This window comes from Pelophylax lessonae, assembly GCF_965119305.1.
Source record: "Pelophylax lessonae genome assembly, chromosome: 3".
Taxonomy (NCBI): domain Eukaryota; kingdom Metazoa; phylum Chordata; class Amphibia; order Anura; family Ranidae; genus Pelophylax; species Pelophylax lessonae.
This window is the reverse complement of record NC_138770.1, coordinates 536,694,262-536,717,116: the sequence shown is the minus strand read 5'-3', so window position 1 is coordinate 536,717,116 and position 22,855 is coordinate 536,694,262. Positions and strand designations below refer to the sequence as shown.

The 22,855-nt window shown below is 40.9% G+C and overlaps 1 protein-coding gene across 5 annotated transcripts in view; it reads left to right on the top strand.

Annotated features, from left to right (window-relative positions):
• The window catches only part of TIAM2 (TIAM Rac1 associated GEF 2), a 457,180-nt gene that overhangs the window by 287,959 nt on the left and 146,366 nt on the right, over positions 1–22,855 (top strand). For all 5 annotated transcript variants that reach the window (XM_082250259.1, XM_082250257.1, XM_082250260.1 and 2 more), the window contains one exon: positions 764–835. In XM_082250259.1, the coding sequence (XP_082106385.1) occupies positions 764–835 (72 nt within the window). The remainder of the gene's footprint in view (positions 1–763; positions 836–22,855) is intronic.

Below are 22,855 nucleotides of genomic sequence, written 5' to 3'. Positions count from 1 at the left end.
GCGATTTATTTTTTTGCGGGACTGCGACATTGCAGCGGACAGATCGGACCCTTGACTGACATTTTTGACACTTTTGGGGTTACCAGTGACATTTCTACAGTAATCAGTGCTATATATATGCACTGTTACTGTAAAATTACACTGGCAGTGAAGGGGTTAACTTTATTTGAGAGGGAGGGGCTGTGTGTGTCCCTAGGGGCGTGATTCTAACTGTGATTTGCTGTGGCTTGAGCTGTAGGAACAATGATCAACGGTTGTACATAGTAGAACCGTATGATCATTGTTTCTACACAGGGGAGAATGACAGGCGGCTTGTTTACACTAGCCGTCTGCCTTTCTCCCTCTCCCCCGACGATCGCTGAGTGACCGGCGGACATCGGGTCTGCCGGTCACACGCGCGGGGGGGTCCGTGACCGTGCGGGAGCTCGCCACCGGCTGCGCGTGCTCGCTCCCCAGAGCCTCACAGGCTAGTGACGTACCGATACGTCACTCTGCCTGACCGCCGTAGTATATGTACTTGCGGCGGTCGGCAAGTGGTTAAAGCGGAGTTCCGGCCACAAAAAAAAAATTTCAATAGAAATCCCCCCGGGACAGTCAGGGCTAGTACATTCCACTATGGATAGCCTCTGTACTGTCCCGGGTTGCACTTACCTTTTAGAAGAGATACTTACCTTTAAAATTATATTGTATTATATTAGTTATATTGTCAGTGTTAAGCTGCATGTTTCCTAACTATATCTATGTTTGTTCATTTTATGTCTAGATTTTCGATACTAATAGTAGTCAGTCTGGCTCTGGGACACAGATTCCACCCAATTTGAGTGGTTCCAGTGAGGTAAGCTTACATACTATATCTGGATATAATATAGTTAGTTGCAGGAAAGAAATTTGCACCATGTATGGCCTGCCTAAGTGCCGGTTCATACTATAGCGTGTGCGGCGATCGCATGTAATATCGGAGCTCACTGCTCCTTCATTACATGCGATCGGATGTGCAGTGCAAATTCAGCCATACACTTTGTATGGCTAAATTCGCACTGCACCCGCACAAAAGTCGCACATGAGGCATTTTTTCAGCCGCATCGGGATCGGATCGCACAGTGGTTCACAGTTGTGCGATCCGATCCTGTGTGAACTGTCAGATCGCACTGCGATATGCGATCAAAATAGGGGTGTCGTTAACATTTCATTGACACCCCCAGCGTATCGCATATGGCAGTGTGAACTGCCAGATGTGCATTTGCGATGCGGGAACAGGCTGCCAATTTGCAGCCTTCCCACATCGCACAAGTGTGACCCGGCACTAAATCTCTCTAAAGCCCCATACACACACGCAGATCGTCGTCATACAAATGTTCGTCTTTTCTCCCCGGGATGTCGGTGTCTGTTGAAAAGTGCAAAGACAGCACAAGGACAGCACAAGAATTTTGTCCGCAGACTTCAGCTGACTGCAGAAGTGATGTCATGTAATGGTTAACTTTCCCTGTGTTTTTTATTTTCTGAGCATGCCCAGTCTTGCAAATCTGCGGTCTGTCGGCTGATTTCTGTACTGACAGGCAAACAATTGTCCGTTCTGGTGTCTGCAGACAAAAATTTTCATGTTTGCAAGAAAGACTCTTGTCCGCAGATTGTGTGCAGACATCTGTCGGAGGCACCATACTAACACGCATACAATCGGCAGATCTTTCGTCCGCCGACGTTTGTATGACGACGATCTGCGTGTGTGTACGGGCCTTAACTGTAGCTTTAGATATCAGTAAAAAGCAGAGGTTTTAATTTTTCGGTGCTGTGTAAAAAACAAAAACAACATTTTAGCTTGACTTACTGTACACTTTACGTACCCTACCCTTGTATTATTAGAGAAGGCTCTAATGTCAGCAGAATGACTTGCCTCCTTGAGCTTGCCATTTAGATGATTTGATTGACAGGTAAAGCCAAGTTTCAATACCGGATTAAGCTGTGAAAACAATACAGTCTTTTCCTCATCATGGGAATTTACAACTGCATAATACAGTTCTGGTTGTGAGCTGCTGCACTGTACAGTGTGAAAGCTGCTTTAAGCTAGAGAACAGCTGGCCCTCAGTGGGACACAAGTGTGAATACAAAAACACAGCAGATAACAAAACTGTGGATAACGAAGCACAGTGGTAGTTTCAGCACACTGCTGGTGTTGTGCCCTGGAAAGCCCTTATTTTTTGGCACATTGTGTGCATTGTAACATATTATGAATAATGACTTTGTTTCTGCTGTGTTGTAAATGAAATGCAGGACCTGTGAACCCAGGCCTATGTGTTTCTCCTTGCAGGTGCCATGTTTGCTCAGTTTTGCATTTGCAATAATAAATATAATAGATGTAACTAATCATTTCTGTATAATAATTCTTACATTTGAATTTGTGCAGAGTTTACATACCAAACATATGTGTTGTGCTATATGAATGTATACATCGTAGGTATGGGAGCTACCATTACAGAATAAGTATAGTATATTTAAAGTACTGTCATTGGTAATAGATCAGTATATTAGGTTTGTGAATATTATGGAAGCACTTGCTTTGCGGACTAAAGCGGATTGCCTATCCAGGTGCTACTAACAGTATAGGACTCACATAATACCTTCTGCCCCCCGGGTAGTTGTTTGGTGACACTGTGGGGTTGATTTACTAAAGGCAAATAGACTATGAACTTTGCAAGGTGCAGTTGCACTCTGCAAGAGCAGTTGCTCCAGAGCTTAGTAAATGAGCAATAGCTCTGCTGACTTTCATCATCCAATCACGTGCAAACAAAAATTCTGTTTTTTTTTAAATTTTCCTTGCATGTGATTTCTTTGCAAAGTGAAGCTTTTCCCTCATTTACAAAGCTCTAGTCTAGAGCAACTGGACTTGCAGAGTTCAACTGCACTTTGGAAAGCGCACAGTGTGTTTGCCTTTAGTAAATCAACCCCTGTATGTATAAACAATAAAATAGGCAATAATCAATAATAAATTCCTTATATATAGCAGCAGCTGTATTTACTGTATTCTCACATTTTTTTCTGGATGAGTGCTCATGCTGCCCCATTCCTCAGGATGGGGTTAGCGCCAGTGTGTATGTTAAACATCATGTTTCTTTTAGATGGTGTTACAACTAGTGATCGACCGATATTGGATTTTTGTTGCTGATACTGATACCGATATTTTGGCCATTGAATATTGGTATCGGCCGATATTGGCCGATATTTTTGTACATTTAAAAAAATAAATTATTTTTTTATTTTTACACTTGACAGGTACAGTCGTGGAGGTATCTGGGGGTCTAAAAGAAACCCCTCCTCTGCACTTAAAAGCATTCAAAACAGCCAATTTGGCGCCAAATACCCGGAAATGATGTCATGACATCACTTCCGGGTTTTTACATGGAGACCCCATCAGAGCCGAATGTGGCTTTGATCAGGTCTTTTCTTCAGCGGCCATGCAGGTAGGATGCCCGGGTCTTCCAGTGGGACGGGAGATCCAGGTCGAGCCGCGGAAGGCAGCGGGAGGGGGGGAGTCCCCTCCCGCTCCTTGTAATGACAGCAGAGCGGCTTCTCAGCCGCATCAGTTGTCATTACAAGACAGCCGACCGTCGGCTATGGACGCCGGTACCCCGGTGATGCCTCTAGCTGCAGGCATCACTCCAGTACAAGCACTTTCCCGCAATATCGGCAATCTCAGGGGCCGATTCCGATATATCGGGTAAAGTGCAGATCGGCCCTAGATATATCGGCTTTGCCGATAATCGGTCGATCCCTAGTTAAAACCCCAGTTCATCAAATGGTGTATTCATTGAAGAATGATGACATTTATTTATTTGCATTCTTTATTTTTCAAAGCAAAAAAAAACGTTTTTACATAACTTTACAAAAGTAAAGAAATCTTCCAAAATCAAAATACAAATCAGACCACCTTTAATGTGGGTGAACAAAATAGTAGTAATTATGAAAACAGCAATGGCATGCTATGTATATCAGTTGTCCAACCAGATGAGGTACCAATTTTGTCACCCGCCATCACAGCTAGCCGTCTGGGCAGCTCTATCGGGATCCCCTAATGGTGCTCACTTTCCTGGACTTCACCCATCTGTATCAAATCTCAATATGGCACTCCCAGGTCAAAAAAAAGAGGGGGAGGGTGGATGATGGGAGACCCACTCCGCCTCCACTTCCCGGTCAACTGTAACTGACATTTGTTTTTATTTTATTTTAGTGTAGGTACCTGGATTTTAATTTCAATTAGTCCCCTGTAATTCTCTGTACAACAACACTCAGAGAGCTAAAGTGATGTGATGCCAATAAACATGCAGGAACAGGAGGATAGAGGAAAGTTTTATCTTATCAGTATTCTGTGGCCCTTCACGTATACGTCAAAGCAAAATAAAATATGTATTGGGGGGAATTTACAAAGAGTGGTTCAAGCATAATCCTTGCACCACTCTTCTTAGCTAAAAAATGGAACAGATGCTGCTCCTAAATTACCAAAAGGGGCGCAAGCCCCCTTGTTGATTAGGAGTGATCGGATCTCTGTTCTGCCGTGTCTATGACGGTCATAGCACAGAGAACAGGAAAGCTTCTGGAGCTCCAATCACTCTGCCCATCCAAGTCCCCCACTCAGCTGAGAGCAGGAACCCTTCAGGTTCTGCTTGTGTAGTGCAATCACTGCATAGGCAGAGAGCATGATGTGAGCTGTTTGCAGACTAGGTCGCACTTGGTGAGAATCTGCTGCAGTTTTGTATATGGAATAGTGCCTCATTCTCTCTGTTACTTAGGTGCAGGCCTTGCACTAGTTTCTTGTTCTTTCCTTAATAGAAACTGGCGTGAGTGGCGCAGATAGACCTGAAATATCTATCTACTTAAGTAATATGGCGCATACCACTCCTGATAGTTTCCTGCACCAATATATTGGCACAGGAAGCTTAGTTATTTACCCGGATTGTGTACATCTCTGCAATGCATGCACATTTCGCAGTATTTTACTCCTGCAAAAATGGTGCAAATACATAAAAAACACCAGAAATAGTGAGTTCTTACTGTGCTCTTTGACATGATAACACTGTGTATTTTCGGCTCTAAATTCCAAAGTTCATGTTTTCAGCCATGCCTACTTAATTCTTGATGCATTAGAAAGAACAAGGACCTTTCCTTATCCCTCATTTCCATAACCCGTCTTTGCACACAGGCAGAGAACACAAGAAGTTATCTGTTCAAAACTTCTCTGGCAAAATCGACAGATATTTTTTGCACTTATCAAAAAGATATAACAATAATTTTTCCATCTTTATATCTAGCAGACCAAAGAGGGGCAAATAAGAGGAGTTGAAGTTTTACATACACATTCACTGTGAAGTCTAGGCTGCTAGCAAGAAATTGACAACGTTTATTGCACAAGTGCAGTAGAGAAAAGCCAGGTTACCAACCAGGCCGTGGTGTGGGGCAGTGTAGCATGAAATCTCAGGACTAAATGGTCAGAAATACAGATCCTTTGGCAGGTAAAATAGCTCAGTTACTTTCAATTCAGACCCTTGTTGATTGAATATATAGGCTGCCATTGGTGACATCCAACTGAAAAATGTTAGTTGCTTGGCTCATGCTGATCCAATACTTTAGGGTCGGTTTACATATATGCATTTTTAACCACGTTCATTTTTAATGCGAATAACATGTGAATCGGACTGGCTTTCACTGGAGCCGGTTCACACGTGCGGGGCGGCCGCGGTGCGGTTTTAAAAAGGGTCCTGTGTGATTTTGGGCCCAGTTCAGGTGTAATTTCAGGTAAAAAAAGCACACTGAACCGATAAACAGAACCACACCACACTGCCGCACTGAAACTGGGGTCGCAACCGAACCCAGCCTTAGCATTTTCTGAGCCCTCTGCATAGAAAAAGTAAGCAATGGTAGCTTATTTATTTTTCAAGCATTTCTGTAACTACAACATACAACGTGTATTTAGTTAGACCTAAAATTATGTCATCTTCACAGAGATGTTCTTAGTCAAACACTTAGAAGAGAACATTAAATGGTTATAAATTCTATAGAGGATGCATAAACCATTTGCATATGAATGCACCCATTTCATGTTTTCATCAGAACTCGGCATTGAAAGCACAACTCCAGCTAGCTTTTCTGTCTTATGTAAAATGACAAGCAACATGTTTAAGCTGCACTGGCACAACAAATGTCAGCTTGATTTCAGCAATGATGATTACATCATTAAAATAAAAGCATCGTGTGATTCAATGCTGAAGTTAGCAGGCTTTTTTAAAACTAAAAAATTTACACAATACTTTCTGGTAAACCAGCTATTCTCCGTTAATTTAGGAGAACCCATAACTAATTGAATTAAAATGATTTTTGTGGCATCTTGTGGGAAAAATGGTAATCAGACTACCTGACATTATTTAAAATTGCACCTTCAAAAGAAGAGGGGAGCTCATTGTATAAAAACCTCTAGTTCAATTTATTTAGACTTTCCGAAGTAGAGACAGTTTCTTCTTTTTAAACACAAATCTCCAATGCGTTTCACTCAAATCAGCACCTACTTAAAATGTAAGGATGAGTACGCTCTGATGTGAGTATACCCCATAAAGAGTGGGACTATGTGGGTGACCAGACTTGGTGTCTGGTCGCCCACATAGTCCCACTCTTTAGGGGGTATTTTCTGTAATTACTGACTCTGGGATTATGGCCATCTACATCTAGATCTTGCAGGATGTGGTATGGTAGTACTTTTCTCTGATGTGAGTAAAACGCGTTAGTGCTTTGTGCTAAACCAGGAGGAGCTGTCTGTATTTTGGAGAGTCTACGTAAATCAGATTGGAGGTTTAGATATTATGAGTGTCTCTTTTTTTGAAAGTTGCAGTTTAGAGTTCTTAAAGCAGCCAGCGACTGCTGGGAGCCCGCTCCTGGAGTCGAGGTTTGTTGGAGAGCGGAGCCTGCAGCAGAAGGTTGGATTTCAAATTCCACTGATTATTATTTCATTGGCAAAGCATGGCTGGGCTTGCTGGTAATTTAGCTTGGAAGCATAAATACCTAGAGAGAGTATGGAGAGACACTGTGGATGCACAGAAATCCATTTGTGCCTGACTGCCATGCTATGTTTGAAAGCAATATGCTTTTTCTGTGTGAGCCAGCCATGCAGTATAATAGAGCTCATTGCCATGTGCCTGTCACCTGCTGTTTAGCATGCAACACATAGTATCTTCCGTAAGAGGTTATGCTGTGAAATAGACCAACTCCAAAGCACTACACCACAATGTCTTTATTGGTATTATCCACTTTTTACCATTATTTACCCATGTTCTTGTTTCCCAAGCAAATCCTAATAGAAGTTGCCTAGATATTTCAGATGCATCTTGGACGCTCAATGTCATCAAACTCCTATCCATTGCAATAAATGATTTACAAAAATAATCAGCAAAGAATATTTTCATCAGAAAATACTTAAAGGTTTAAGGAGGTAATGCAAGTTCCATATAACTAGCATCATTTGTTTTCCATGAGGAAGCAGGTTTACATTTGAATGCTGGAAATGCAAATGATGTGACACAGCTGGATTTTGCAATGCATAGTAATACCCTGCTACATAAATATCAGAGGATAGATAACAAAGGGTCAGAGAATAGAAAATAGAACAATCAAAATAGTCTAAAGTTAGCAGTGGGCTACCATAAGGATTGTCACGAGACCAGTTCGTTTTGGTCTTTTTATTAAAGGTAGGCTAGAATAGTTGTGGGTCAGTTTTATTTTATGTTTTTGTTAATACGTTTTTAAACTTTTATTCAATATCTATAACATTATATATATATATATATATATATATATATGGGATAGTCTCTGGCTACATCATTCTTTCTCAGCAAATCTGCTGCAAAGTATTATTTTGTATGGGAAAAAAGACAGCTCATAGTAACAGTAACAAGGTCATTTTGCATTCATTTATTTTCCTTTTCAGCCCCCCATCTGTACTTGTGCCTACCTATGCTTACCTTTAGTGTTTTGTGTTATTTTCCTTATATAATAAAAACCACATGGGCTCTTTAAAATGTATACCACATAAATGCTGTGACAGCTTTAAAATCCTCAATTTGGCCATTTTTAAGGGTGTAAATTAATATTTCTTAATCAAATGAGAACAATATATACAAGACAAGCACTGTGCAAAAACAGTGTTTTTGTACAAAAAAAAAAGAGATTTAATCTCAAGTAGTATTTTAATAATGATATTCTATCTACAGTGGATATAAAAAGTCTACACACCCCTGTTAAAATTCTGTGAAGTAAAAAAATGAGACAAGGATAAATCATTTCAGAACTTTTTTCCACCTTTAATGTGACCTATAATCTGTACAACTCAATTGAAAAACAAACTGAAATCTTTGGGGGGGAGTAAAAATAAAATAATGTGGTTGCATAAGTGTGCACACCCCCTTATAACTGAGGATGTAGCTGTGTTCAGAATTAAGCAATCACATTCAAACTCATGTTAAATAGGAGTCAGTACACACCTGCCATCATTTAAAGTGCCTCTGATTAACCCCAAATAAAGTTCAGCTGTTCTAGTAGGTCTTTACTGACGTTTTCTTAGTCGCATCCTACAGCAAAAGCCATGGTCCACAGAGAGCTTCCAAAGCATCAGAGGGATCTCATTGTTACAAGGTATCAGTTGGGAGAATGGTACAAAAGAATTTCCAAGGCATTAGATATAACATGGAACACAGTAAAGACAGTCATTATCAAGTGACGAAAATATGGCACATCAGTGACATTACTAAGAACTGGATGTCCCTCCAAAATTGATGAAAAGACGAGAAGAAGACTGGTCAGGGAGGCTGCCAGGAGGCCTACAACAACATTAAAGGAGCTGCAGGAATATCTACTGGGTAGTACATAGCAGGGTAGTGACATATTATTAAACGACCTGGCCAAAATTGTGTCAGGGCAGTTAAATGACAGATGATAGATAGATGATATTTACATCTAACGCTTAAAAGTAGTATGTCTTTCCTATACATTACAGGTGTCAAAGACAAGGCCTGCGGGCTGAATGCAGCCCCCCAGGCCATTTCATGTGGCCCTTGCACCTCTCCTGCAGCTGCAGCACCCCCCTTGTCTCTGCCCCCACATTGTCTCAGTAGTCGGCAGCAGAGAGGACAGAACTCCTTTGGCAGATCCAGCGCTTTTCTGTGCAGCTGCAGAAAGGCTCATCTTTTCCCACTCCCCCCCCCCCCTTTGCAGCAGTCCACAACAGAGAGGAGGGCAGAACTCCCCCTACAGATCCTGCACCTCTCTGTGCAGCCGCAACACCACCATGTCTCTGTCTCTCCTGGTCTCAGCATTCAGAAGATTCTGGAAGCTGACTCAAGCCCTCCTATAGTCATCCTCCAGACCCTGTACTTTCCTCTTCCCACAACCAACTTTATCTTCTTCCTGGCACCAGCACAAGGTAAGGGGGTGCATTGTGATGTAAGGAAGCTTGGGTGACTCTTAACTTCTGATGGTGGGGGGCTCTTAACATCTCATATAAGGGTGTAAGGGGAAGTAGGGTGCTCTGGATATCTAATCTTACAGATATAACCAGCCCTTTAAGGGCAACCATAATGCTGATGTGGCAATGATATTGAGTTTGACACCCCTGCTATACATTAAAGGCAATAAAACAGCAGCTGCAAAAGTGAATTTAAAGTGGATTCTCTTCAACAGAATTTTTTTTTAACTTGATGCATAGAATGCATTAGGGTAAAAAACCTTGAGGCTTTAGAACCAGAATTTATTTGTGGGATATATAAAGGCAGAGATAAAAACGTAATGACAGCATAATATTGCCCCTATATAAATCCCTTTTGAGATCACACTTTAAATGTGGGATACAGATTTGGTAAAATGCTGTAAGAACATAGGTCATGTGAAGACAGCTCAGAAATGAAAAGATGAATTCATTAAAGGGAAAATCTTATAATAATAATAATAGGTTGAAAAAGTAGTGCTTATTCTGTATGAAAAAAAGGAGAAAAGAGGTGATGATATCTATAAATATATCCAAGGCTAATATAAAATTTGACAAATACATTTTTTATTCCAAGGATTGGACAAAGGAATTGGGAACATCAGTTGTACATAGAAAAAAAATATTATTTCACCATCTATATTATTTCCAAGAAATTTCTTTACAATAGAAGCTGCCTAATAAGCAACAGCAAAACCAACACCAGGCTGTAACAGGCTTTAAAATAGACTGAATAATTGTATTGCAACTGATATTATTCACAGAAAAAATGTACTAAAGAATAGTAGGGAAATATTGTAATCCAGGAAAATGATCCGACTGCCTTCAAAAGGTCAAGGGGGAATTGTATTTCCCCTTTGAGGAAAATTGATGACAGTTCCATTTGTTTTTTTTTACTTTCCTTGTCTTTGGACAAAAACAATTTTGTAAAATGGTTGATTTTGATAGATATTTTTTCAGCCTTGTTAATTATGTAATTATATGAAATTGTGTCCATAATTTAGCATCATCTGTGACACATTTGCTGTAGGGTAAAATGAATTTGGTTTATAGTATACACAGAACCCTACAGGGAGTACCCCAGCCACTCTACATAGGACTAGTCCTATGGAATATGCTGGAAATTATGGGGTTGATTTATTAACCTCCCTGGCGGTATGATTATGTCTGGAATTACATACCAAAAGCGGTACAATTCTTTTCATGGAAATTTGGCGTTATGTATTATAGGCCTACAATTCTTAGTAATTACTGACTTAAACCTGACCAAAACAAGAGTCTAGTAGACATCCCAGATGTGATAAATTTGAAACACAAACGCATGAATTATAATCGAATCAATAATATTATTTTATTATTTAATATATAATATATATAATAAAATTATATTATTGATTAGATTATAATTCATGCATTATATATTATATATAGATATATGTGTGTGTGTATATATATATACATATATATATATATATATATATATATATATATATATATATATATATACACATATATATATATATATAATATATAACGCATGAATTATAATTGAATCAATAATATAATTTTATATATATATATATATATATATGTGTGTGTGTGCATATTATATATATATATATATATATACGCATACATATATATATACCGGTGTATATATATATATGCATATATATATATATATATATATATATATATATATATATATATATGCATATATATATATATATATATACATATGCATGTATATATATATATATATATATATATATATATATATATATATATATATATATGCATATATATATATATATAATATAAAGTGTGTTTTGTGTTTTGTGCAACGTTTTTTTTTTTTTTTGAATTTCCCTCCCTAGTTCCGCTCCCATGCAGCATTGCTGCTGCAGGGAACGGAACTAGGAAGTGATCGTACCGACGGAGGGACGGAGGAGCGGCGGGACTCTCGGCTGGCGGTCGCAGCAATGAGAGATCATCGCTGGATCGCCAGGGTAAGGTAAGAGAAGCTCCGCTGCGCTCTCTGCAATCCACCCCGAGCGTGACTCGGGGTTACCGATCCTGATATGAAAAATCAACCCAGAGTCACGCTCGGGATTACCGCTAAGGTGGTTAAAGGTTAATAGGCTGTGCACTTTTCAAAGTGCAGTTGTACTCTACATGTGCAGCTGCTCTAGAGCTTAGTAAATGAGCAGAAGCTCTGACTTCAATCCAATCATGTGCAAGCAAAAATGCTGTTTTTTTTTTTTCCCTGCATGTGATTTGGTATTCTTTACTAAGCTTTAGAACAACTGTACTTTGCAAAGTGCACAGTCGATTTGCCTTTAGTAAATCAATCCCTTTATCCAAATGCTTAGGTGCTTTTGCATGGTTTAGTAAACGTTATGGGCAGTGACAAAATACTTAATTTACATGGAATATTCTTTTATTTTTTTTGCAAAATGTGTACAAGATGTATTTTATGTAGTTTTCCTTTCATTAATCTGGGAATTACTAGTAAAGTAAGCAAGGATAGAATTTTTGACTTAAGGCAAAACTATAATCAAATATAAAAAACCTACCTTTTATTCCTCCTAGGAATTAACTTTTGCCGATATTTCAGAAAGTGCTTGTACCGGAGTGATGCCTGCAGAGTGATGCCTGCAGCTAGAGGCATCACCCTGGTACCGGCGTCCATAGCCGATGGTCGGCTGTCTTGTAATGACAACCAATGCGGCTGAGATGCCGCTCGGCTGTCATTAAAAGCCTTCTGCGGCTCGTCCGGGTCTCCCGGCCGCCGAAGACCCCATCAAAGCTGCATTCGGCTCTGATCAGGTCTCCATATAAAAACCCAGGAGTGATGTCATGACATCACTTCTGGGTACTCTGCACCAGATTCAAAAAAATTACAGCATTCAAAACAGCCAAACCTGGCGTTTTGAATGTTTTTAAGTGCAGAGGAGGGGTTTGGGGTCTTTTAGAAGCCCAGATCCCACCACAGCAGTACCTGTCAAGTGCTAAAAATAAAAAAATATATATTTTTTTAAATGTACGAAAATATCGGCCGATACTGATATTCAATGGCCAAAATTCTGGTGTCAGTATCGGCAACGAAAAACCGATATCGGTCTATCACTAGTCAATATACGGTGTTGTGTCTTTTTTTATGCGTTTTGTTCCTGTACATCAGGGGTATCCAACCTTTTGACCTTCCTAGGCCACATTAGAAGAAGAGAGTCGTTTCAGGCCACACATAAAACACACTAAAGCCCCGTACACACGTACTGATCGTCGGCCGAACGATCGGCCGTCTTTTGTCCAGGGCTGTCGTGTCTGTTGAAAACTGCAAAAGACTGCACACTAATTTTGTCGGCCAACAACAGCTGACTGCAGAAGTGATGTCATGTGATGGTTAACTTTCCTTGTCTTTTTTCTTTTCTGAGCATGCCCAGTCTTGCTAATCTGCTGTCTGTCGGCCGAAATCTGTACTGACTGAGGAACAATCGGCCATTCTGGTGTTGGCCAACAAAAATTTTATTGCCTGCACGACAGATTCTGTTCGGCCGTAAATGCGCTGTCGGCTGTCGGAAGCAATTTTGCCCTTTGCCCTTTGTGGGCTTCATCTTTAGTTGATATAGGTGCTGGAAACCGATGACATGAATAAGGCGTGATTGTAAATAGTGGGAAAGTTTTCTTTTGGAAGATAAAACTTATAAAAGTCCACTTTTATAGTCCGCATGTACCGGTGACATCACTGGCTGCTGCTTGCTAGAATATCTCCTTTATTATAAGCTTACCTGTAGGTAAAAATAAACAATGAGAGTTTATTACCACTTTGGGTGCAGCTGTTTTCACCCAGGGCACACCAGTCCAGCATATTTTTGAGAACTGGGCCCACTGAAATGACAGTATTTTTACTTTTTTGCATTGGTATTGCGTTGATCTATGCTGGCCAGTGGCCAACCAAGCCCAATGCATGTAGTGTGAATAGGCCCTAAATCTGTAGATGGTGCTACAGGTTTAATTCTTACCATACAATCTCTATAATATTTGTTAACAATTATGAAGTACAGTGGCCTACCAAAACAGGTAATTTAATTTAAAATAATAATTTATATTTAAATTGTTATAATAAATCATAGCTATTGTGAATATACAGAAGATTGTATAGTCAAGTTGTCCTAACATTTGGCTAATGATTGGAGCAGGACAGGTTACAGGAAGCAGAGAACATAGGGAGGTCTTCACTAAGGCAGTGGTGCTCACTCATTTTCCAGTGACAGGCTGGGAGTAAAACAGGAAGCTGTAGTGTATGTGAATTACAAGACTAGCTAAACTGAATGACAAATTGTTGGCATGTAAAACAGTGAGTACACCCCTCACATTTTTGAAAATATTTTATTATATCTTTTCATGTGACAACAATGAAGAAATGGCACTTTGGTACAATGTAAAGTAGTAAGTGTACAGCTTGTATAAAAGTGTAAGTTTGCTGTCCTCTCAAAATAACTCAACACACAGTCATTAATGTCTAAACCGTTGGCAACAAAAGTGAGTACACCCCTAAGTGAAAATGTCCAAATTGGGCCCAAAGTGTCAATATTTTTTGTGGCTACCATTATTTTCCAGCACTACCTTAACCCTCTTGGGCATGCAGTTCACCAGAGCTCCACAGGTTGCCACTGGAGTCCTCTTCCACTCCTTCATGATGACATGACTGAGCTGGTGAATACTGCCTTGCGACCCAGTCTCCGAAGGGAGGGGATCAAACTCTGCTTCAGTATGTCACAGTACATGTTGGCATTCATGGTTCCTTCAATGAACTGTAGCTCCCCAGTGCCGGCAGCACTCATGCAGCCCCCGACCATGACACTCCCACCACCAAGCTTGACTGTAGGCAAGACACACTTGTCTTTGTACTCCTCACCTAGTTGCCGCCACACACGCTTGACACCATGACACCATCTGAAACAAATCATTTTATCTTGGTCTCATCAGACCACAGGACATGGTTCCAGTAATCCATGTCCTTAGTCTGCTTGTCTTCAGCAAACTGTTTGCGGGCTTTATTGTGCATCATCTTTAGAAGAGGCTTCCTCTAGAGTTGACAGCCATGCAGACCAATTTGATGCAGTGTGTGGCGTATGGTCTGAGCACTGACAGGATGACCCCCCCACCCCTTCAACCTCTGCAGCAATGCTGGCAGCACTTATACGTCTATTTCCCAAAGACAACCTCTGGATATGACGCTAAGCACGTGCACTCAACTTCTTTGGTCGACCATGGCAAGGCGTGTTCTGAGTAAAACCTGTCCTGTTAAACTGCTGTATGGTCTTGGCCCCCGTGCTGTAGCTCAGTTTCAGGGTCTTGACAATCTTCTTATAGCCTAGGCCAGTGATGGCAAACCTTAGCACCCCAGATGTTTTGGAACCACATTTCCCATGATGCTCAACTACACTGCAAATTGCATGAGCATCATAGGAAATGGAGTTCCAAAACATCTGGGGTGCCAAGGTTCACCATTACTGGCCTAGGCCATCTTTATGTAGAGCAACAATTCTTTTTTTTCAGATCCTCAGAGAGTTCTTTGCCATGAGGTGCCATGTTGAACTTCCAGTCATTAGTATGAGAGAGCAAGAGCGATAACACCAAATTTAACACACCTGCTCCCCATTCACATCTTAGACCTTGTAACACTAACGAGTCACATGACACCGGGAATGGAAAATGGCTAATTAGGCCCAATTTGGATATTTTCACTTAGGGGTGTACTCACTTTTGTTGCCAGCTGTTTATACATTAATGGCTGTGTGTTGAGTTATTTTGAGGGGACAGCAAATTTACACTGCTATACAAGCTGTACACTCACTACTTTACATTGTAGCAAAGTGTAATTTCTTCAGTGTTGTCACATGAAAAGATATAATAAAATATTTACAAAAATGTGAGGGGTGTACTCACTTATGTGAGATACTGTGTATGTATATATATATATATATATATATATATATATATATATATATATATATATATAGTGTTTGCATACAGTCACAGCCACAGTGTTTGCATACAGTCACAAATGACTGTGGCTGTGTGTATGCAACCCTAGATCCAAGCTGTCACATGTGTACTGGGACAGATGAGTGGGCTTGGATTAATATAGTTTGCCTACAGAGCCATTTATTTGCTCCTTTACGCATGTAACCACAAAGGTCTGTGTACAGAAGTGAAAAGGGGTGTACTCACTTTTGTGAGATGCTGTATGTATTTTGACTGTGTATTTAGTGGATTGGCTGAATGTATACTTTAAAAATCAAAACATTTAAGATTTTGTAAGTTTTTCCAGTGTTACCTTCCATAAGCCCCCGTTCACACTAAGGCGACCTGGTCGCCTCACAGGTCACTGTAGGTCGCCTTCCATAGGGAAGCTGCGGACCCGTTCTAATAGGAGCGACACAAGTCGCTCCGACTTATAAAAAGGGTCCGGAGCTTCTTTGGGGCGACCCGGAGGCGACCGCCATAGACTTCAACGTTATGAAGTCCGTGGCGGCCGCTCCGAGGTCGCGGCGCACTGCTCGCACCGCGACCTCGGAGGTCGCCACCCGAAGTCGGATCGCCCCAGTGTGAATGGGGCCTAAAAGGGTATAGCTGAAAATAAAATACACATTATATTTTCAGTTGCTGGTAGTGACACGCTGATCGCCATATAGAATGTGCCATAGCTCCCCTTTTTTTTGGGGGGGGGGGAATGCTTGGATTTTATTAGACAACATTTCTTAAGTCCTGACTGCTTTTTTTTTTTTTTTTTTAGTAACAAATGAGTTTCTAGTAGATTAGAAGATAGCAATCATTAAAAAGAAACAAGTGGCTTTATTTATTTGTTTTTTAAGAAATCATTTATCAGTGTAAGCGCTCACAATTTTACACATGTAAGACATTTTCATATGTCATTTGCCTAAACCACTGAACGCAGCAAATATTTACAAAGATCAGTGACAAGCAAATTAAAGGAAATTAAGGTCAGCAGCCAGACTGATAGTGGTCATTAGCCTGTGAAACTAATGCTATTATAAGGGATATGTCTTTCCAGAATTCTTTGCAAGCAAGCTGTTCAGCTATGCCAACATTTTTCCGCAGATTGGGTCTGACTTGACAATGAGTTAAAGTAAGCCACCCTGATTACCGCAAGTAGACAGAGAGATCGCCGTAGACTAAAAGGGTGGCTTTGTACTTGGAGCTGCCAGGAATAGCCAGCATACCACATTTGTTCTAGATTGCTAGTTTGCAATAGAAAACCTTTCTCTGTGCAAGCCAGTGTTTGTGAGAGGGGGGATTAGTTCTAAAGCAGCTGTCATTGCACATGGGGGTTTGTTGACAGAGCCGCGTAATAGACTTGTAGGCCACGCTTGCTGCTCTGCTCCTGGTTTGTGTGCCCTGTTCTATCTTATAAATGTGAAATTTATGCTAGTCAGCTGATTATTCTACACCTGCTCTGTGCCTTGGTATTTGGAAAGCAGTTTACAGTAATTTTTTTATTTTTTTTATTTTTTAAAGGATATTTTCTTTGTCATGGAAAAAGCTAAAACAGGCACAACAACTGTGATTGGGGGATTCCCGGCTTTTGAAAAGTTATTCTGGCTATTAGAATTTTTTCGATTTTCTAAACGTTAGTGGGTCAAATTGACATTTTCAACTGCAGTGAGGAGAAAAGTCGAAGGAGCAGGATGTAAAATTTTTCAGAAAATGTTTCTAACAGTTTATGTAGGTTACATTCAGGAAAGTCAATTTGTTCCAAAATCAAGTGTTCAAAGAAAATAACATTTTGAGGTACTTCTGGTGAACATTCCTCAGGTCATTGAATGTTCTGAGAAATTTTTGGCCAGTTTTAGACTGGATGGGGCTTTTTATAACTCTTCAAATGCTAACAGTCAACCTGTGTTCACAGACATTGGGGTTGATTTACTAAAGGAAAATAGCCTGTGCATTTAGCAAGTGCAGATGCCCTCTGAAATTGTGTTTTCTCCAGAGCTTAGTAAATGAGGGGAAAGCTCTGTTGGCTTCCATCATTATCATGTTTTTTTTTTTTTTTACATGCATGTAAATGGGCAGTCTTTGCAAAGCAAAGTTTCACCTTATTTATTATTAGAGGTGTTGAAAATAATCATGTAATCGATGCATCGCGATTCAGCTTTGAAGGATTCTGCATTAATGCAGAGAACAGCTGAATCGCGATCGCATCAATTACGTTATCGGCCCCTGTCCGAGTTCTCCCCTCCTTCCTCCTCTCCATGCCTAAATGTGTCACACAGAGTGGGGATCGCCCGCTGTGAAATGGAACATGGATCTGAAATGCACTGGTAGGCTGCATTGATGGGCACTGGTAGGCTGCATTAATGAGCACTGGTGAGGTTGCATTGATGGGCACCTGTAGACTGCATTGATTGGCACTGGTAGGCTGCATTGATTTGCACTGGTAGGCTGTATTGATGGGCACTTGTAGGCTGCGTTGATTGGCACTGGTAGGCTGCAAAGATTGGCACTGGTAGGCTGCACTGATAGGCATTGGAAGGCTGCATTGATGGGCACTGATAGGCTGCACTGATGGGCGCTGACTAGGCTGCACTGATGGGTACTGACTAGGCAGCACTGATGGGCACTGATGAGGCTGCACTGATTGGCACTGATAGGCTGCACTGATTGGCACTGATAAGGCGGCAATAATGGACACTGATAACCTGCACTGATATTGCTGCATTGATGGGCACATATAAGGCTCCACTGATGAGGTGGCACTGATGGGTTTTTGATGAAAATCATGGGCCGTAATCGTGATGCACCGTGATGCATCTCGGAATCTAATCAAATCATTGACAGGATAATCGTAATCGAATCAAATCATGAGATCAGGGAAGATGTGCACCCCTATTTATTATATAACAAATATGCATCTCCCATGGGACTTTGCTGCGGCCATAATGTTTTTTTTTTTTTTTACAAAAAATATTTACAAAAAGTAAATATTTATTATACACTGTTGAAAAAAATTAAAGGAACACTTTTTAATCATAGTATAGCATCAAATCATTTAAACTCCTGGGATATTGATCTGGTCAGGTACGTAGCAGAGGGGGTTGTTATTCAGTTTCAGCTGCTTTGGTGTTAATGAAATTAACAACAGGTGCACTAGATGGGCAACAATGACGACCTAAAAAACAGGAATCGTTTTACAGGTGGCAGTCTTAGGAGCATGGAGGAGATTCCAGGAGACAGACAGTTACACTAGGAGAGCTGGACAGGGCTGTAGAAGGTCCTTAACCCATCAGCAGGACCGGTATCTGCTCCTTTGTGCAAGGAGGAACAGGATGAGCATTGCCAGAGCTTTACAAAATGACCTCCAGAAGTCCACTGGGGTGAATGTCTCTGACCAAACAATCAGAAACAGACTTCATGAGCGTGGCCTGAGGGCCTGACGTCCTCTAGTGGGCCCTGTGCCCACTGCCCGGCACCATGGAGCTCAATTTGCATTTACCATTGAACACCAGAATTGACAGGTCCACCACTGGCGCTCTGTGGTCTTCACAGATGAGAGCAGGTTCACCCTGAGCACATTCGTGAAAGTGTCTGGAGAAGCCACGGAGAATGTTATGCTGCCTGTAACATCCTACAGCATGACCAGTTTGGTGGTGGGTCAGTGATGGTCTGGGGAGGCACATCCATGGAGGGACGCACAGACCTCTACAGGCTGGACAATGGCACCCTGACTGCCATTAGGTATCGGGGATGAAATCCTTGGACCCATTGTCAGACCCTACGCTGGTGTAGTGGATCCTGGGTTCCTCCTGGTGCACGACAATGCCCGGCCTCATGTGGCAAGAGTATGCAGCCAGTTCCTGGAGGATGAAGGAATTGATACAATTTAATGGCCCCCAACTCGCCTGACCTAAATCCAATAGAACTACTCTGGGACATTTTGTTTCGGTCTATCCGACGCCGCCAGGTTGCACCTAGGTCTGTTCAGGAGCTCAGTGATGCCCTGGTCCAGATCTGGGAGGAAATACCCCAGGACATCATTTGTCGTCTCATTAGGAGCATGCCTTGACATTGTCAGGCATGCTTAAAAGCACGTGGGGGCCATTCAAACTACTGAGTACCATTTTGAGTGCTGCATCATATTCTCACTTTGATTTTCGGGTGTCTTTGAATGAGTGATTCAGTGCGGAGTAGTGACTGTACAGCACAGTGTGCAAAAGGGGAGTGATGTGCAGTATAGTGTGTAGCATAATGTACAGACTGATTCAGTGTTGAGTATAGAATGTACAAAACATTGTGCAGAGTAGGGTCGTGTTTAATATAGTGTGTAGCATAAGGCACACATCCACAGTGGAATATAATGTAAAGAGGTTACCTCTCATTGATGCCCACATGGCACTGTGGGATGCTTCAAGCAAGTCAAAGCTTTTGCATTTCTAGTAGAAATTTAAATATATAGTTTAGGGTGGGGTCTGTACATAGGCTCACTTGTATCCTTTTTCGCACCAGGTGCCTACATAGGTGATAATTGTACTTTGAAACCATACCGTAGTATGGTAGCAGGGGGAGGAACGTTTTGAAGTGCACTCCAGTCAGAGCTGTTGTTTTCTTCTTCTATTTTCTAGGCAGACACAGGAAGGTATTTTAGTATGTGGATTTTTTTTTACTTTCTGTCCCCATAAAAGTAAAACTCTGATTGGGGCTCATGCACACTGTAGCTCAAAAAAAACAACTGCTTTTACAGGCATTTGAGCTTTTATTTCAGCTTGAAGAAGCTTGTGCTTTTTTGTGCTCTTTTTATTGAGCTTCTTCAAGCTCCTTTGAGCTTTTTTGAGCAAAAGCATTTTTTTCACAAATCCTCCTAGATAGTATTTTCTTAACCATCGTATAAACAAAACAAAAAGCTGGAACAAACAATTTTTGCATTTTTTAGCTTCTTTGAGTTTTTTTGAGGTCTTTGGGGCACTAGCTCCTCTAAAAAACGTTCCTTTGGTGGTGGGTTTTTTCTGCCCGTAAGAGCATATGCCTGAAAATGCCATAGTGTGCACGGACGCATTGGCTAACATCCAGGCAGAAAAAATAAGAGCTCAAAGCATGCAGGAGCCGATTCTTTGAGCTCCTTTGAGCTGCAGTGTGCACAAGCCCTAAGAAGCTAGGATGAACCTTCTCAAAATTGGAACAGACAAGGAATAAAAACCAGACAGAAACTCTAATTTTTCCACACTTTATCCAAAAAAAAAAAAAAAAGAAAAGATGATTGTTATAGCAAGAGAAGAATCCAAGGGCAAGTATAGATAATGAGGGTAAATGTAATAAGAAAACCATTTACTTTTTGGGGAGGTTTATGTGGCACAAAATTAGAAATAGGAACAACATGTTTGTGTGGAAATGAGATGTGATATTAGTCATGATGGCTACTCTATAAATATTTAGCCCTCGTGTGGCTTGGTTTCTTCAGAAGGAAAGATTGCATAAAATGATGGGTTTTTTAACCACAGTTTCAAAATAATTTCAGGAAAGTATAATAACACGTTTCCATTGCAATTGTATGAGCAAAAGTGCGTATTGTAAAAAGACTAAGATCAATCTTAGTGGTGTGTTTTAGAGATTAACTAGCATGACAGTCATTCTTTACTTATTCATCACTGCCCCACAAAGCTTACAAAAAGTAATTCCATTTTTTTTCCACTTTATTTTAACATGGACTAGATTTCAAAAATTGAATTAATTGTAAGATATACAAATCTTAAAACCCAGCTATAGGCTTATGTTTTATTTTACTGTTTGTATAGGAATGTTGTACAGCTTTGTTCTTTCTTAAAAATCCTGCTGCATTTATTTTTTTTCCAGGATCAAATCTTTATTGTTAAAGGGTAACTCCAATAGCAATACATTAAATAAATGAAATAATAAATGAATAAAAACAGCAAATAAAAAATATTATAGCATATACAATGTGACACAAGCCAATTTTTAATAGAATGTTATTAAACATGACCTTTAATTTTCAATCTGCAGCACTGTAATTTTCTGTAAAATTCAATGCAATATGGTAACCTGGAGGCATTCAGTACGCAGATGGTGTGCGGAACGCCTCCCAGAAATGTAATTTCCTGCTTCGGTGATTGGCTCACTGATTTGTCCATCAGTGGCATATACAATTGCGACACAAGCCAATTTGTAATAGAACGTTATTAAAAATGACGTTTCATTTTCAGTCTGCAGCACCGTAATTTTCTGTAAGATTCAATGCAATATGGTAACCTGGAGGCATTCGGTACGCAGATGGTGTACAGAACGCCTCCCAGAAATGTCATTTCCTGCTTCGGTGACTGGCTCACTGATTTGTCCTTCAGTGGCATATACAGTTGCGACACAAGCCAATTTGTAATAGAACGTTATTAAAAATGACGTTTCATTTTCAGTCTGCTGCACCGTAATTTTCTGTAAAATTCAATGCAATTTGGTAACCTGGAGGCATTCGGTACGCAGATGGTGGGCGGAACGCCTCCCAGAAATGTCTTCCTGCTTCGGTGATTGGCTCACTGATTTTTCTAGAAGTCTGCACTAAGATACAAATCTGATTTTGGCCATCCTCAGATCCTCTGAAACAAAAATTACATTTCTCTTACGTCCTCCGACAGTCGCCGCCTCTTCATATTCGTCACATATGGGGTATTAGACTTTGCTCCGAAGGAGTAGCTAGGCAACAGAATATGTTAACATTAAAGCTTTTAACATATCCCACCCTCAAGGGGTGGTCCCCTCAGTCAATACCCTCCTACTTCCTGCAACCATATCTCAGTTTCAATGTCTAGCTTGTCAGGAGTGGCTGGCTCTCTCTGTGCTGGGGCTTTGTGCCCCAGACTCTTTCTTCTTTTTTGATTTTTTGTTTGAGTTTTCTCTCTACCTTTACTTAGCTATTCTTTTTGTCAGCGTTAGTTAGTTCTTCGGATGAAGAGGATCATGCGGGCTGGGTCTCGGGCTGATCCCCCTGGTCGCAGGTCGTGGGTCAGTGGCTTCCCAGCCTGCCATCGAGCGTTCAGCCAGGTAACGCTCCTGGCACAGTGAACGACCCATCCCTGTTCGGTGCAGGGATGATTGGTGAGGTGGCTACCTCACTGGACGCTGTGCGGTTTCTTAACCCTCATTCTGTGCGTCTTGTATGCGACTCTCCCTGCCTCATGTGCAGCGGCTTGTTCGCCTGTGCGGGTCCCCCACGCCATTGTGAGGTAAGTGTATCTATGTGGGGACCTGTCTGTCTGGGGGGGTGTCAGTCTGGGACTGTGTAACCTGCCTCTGTTCACACTGTTTGTC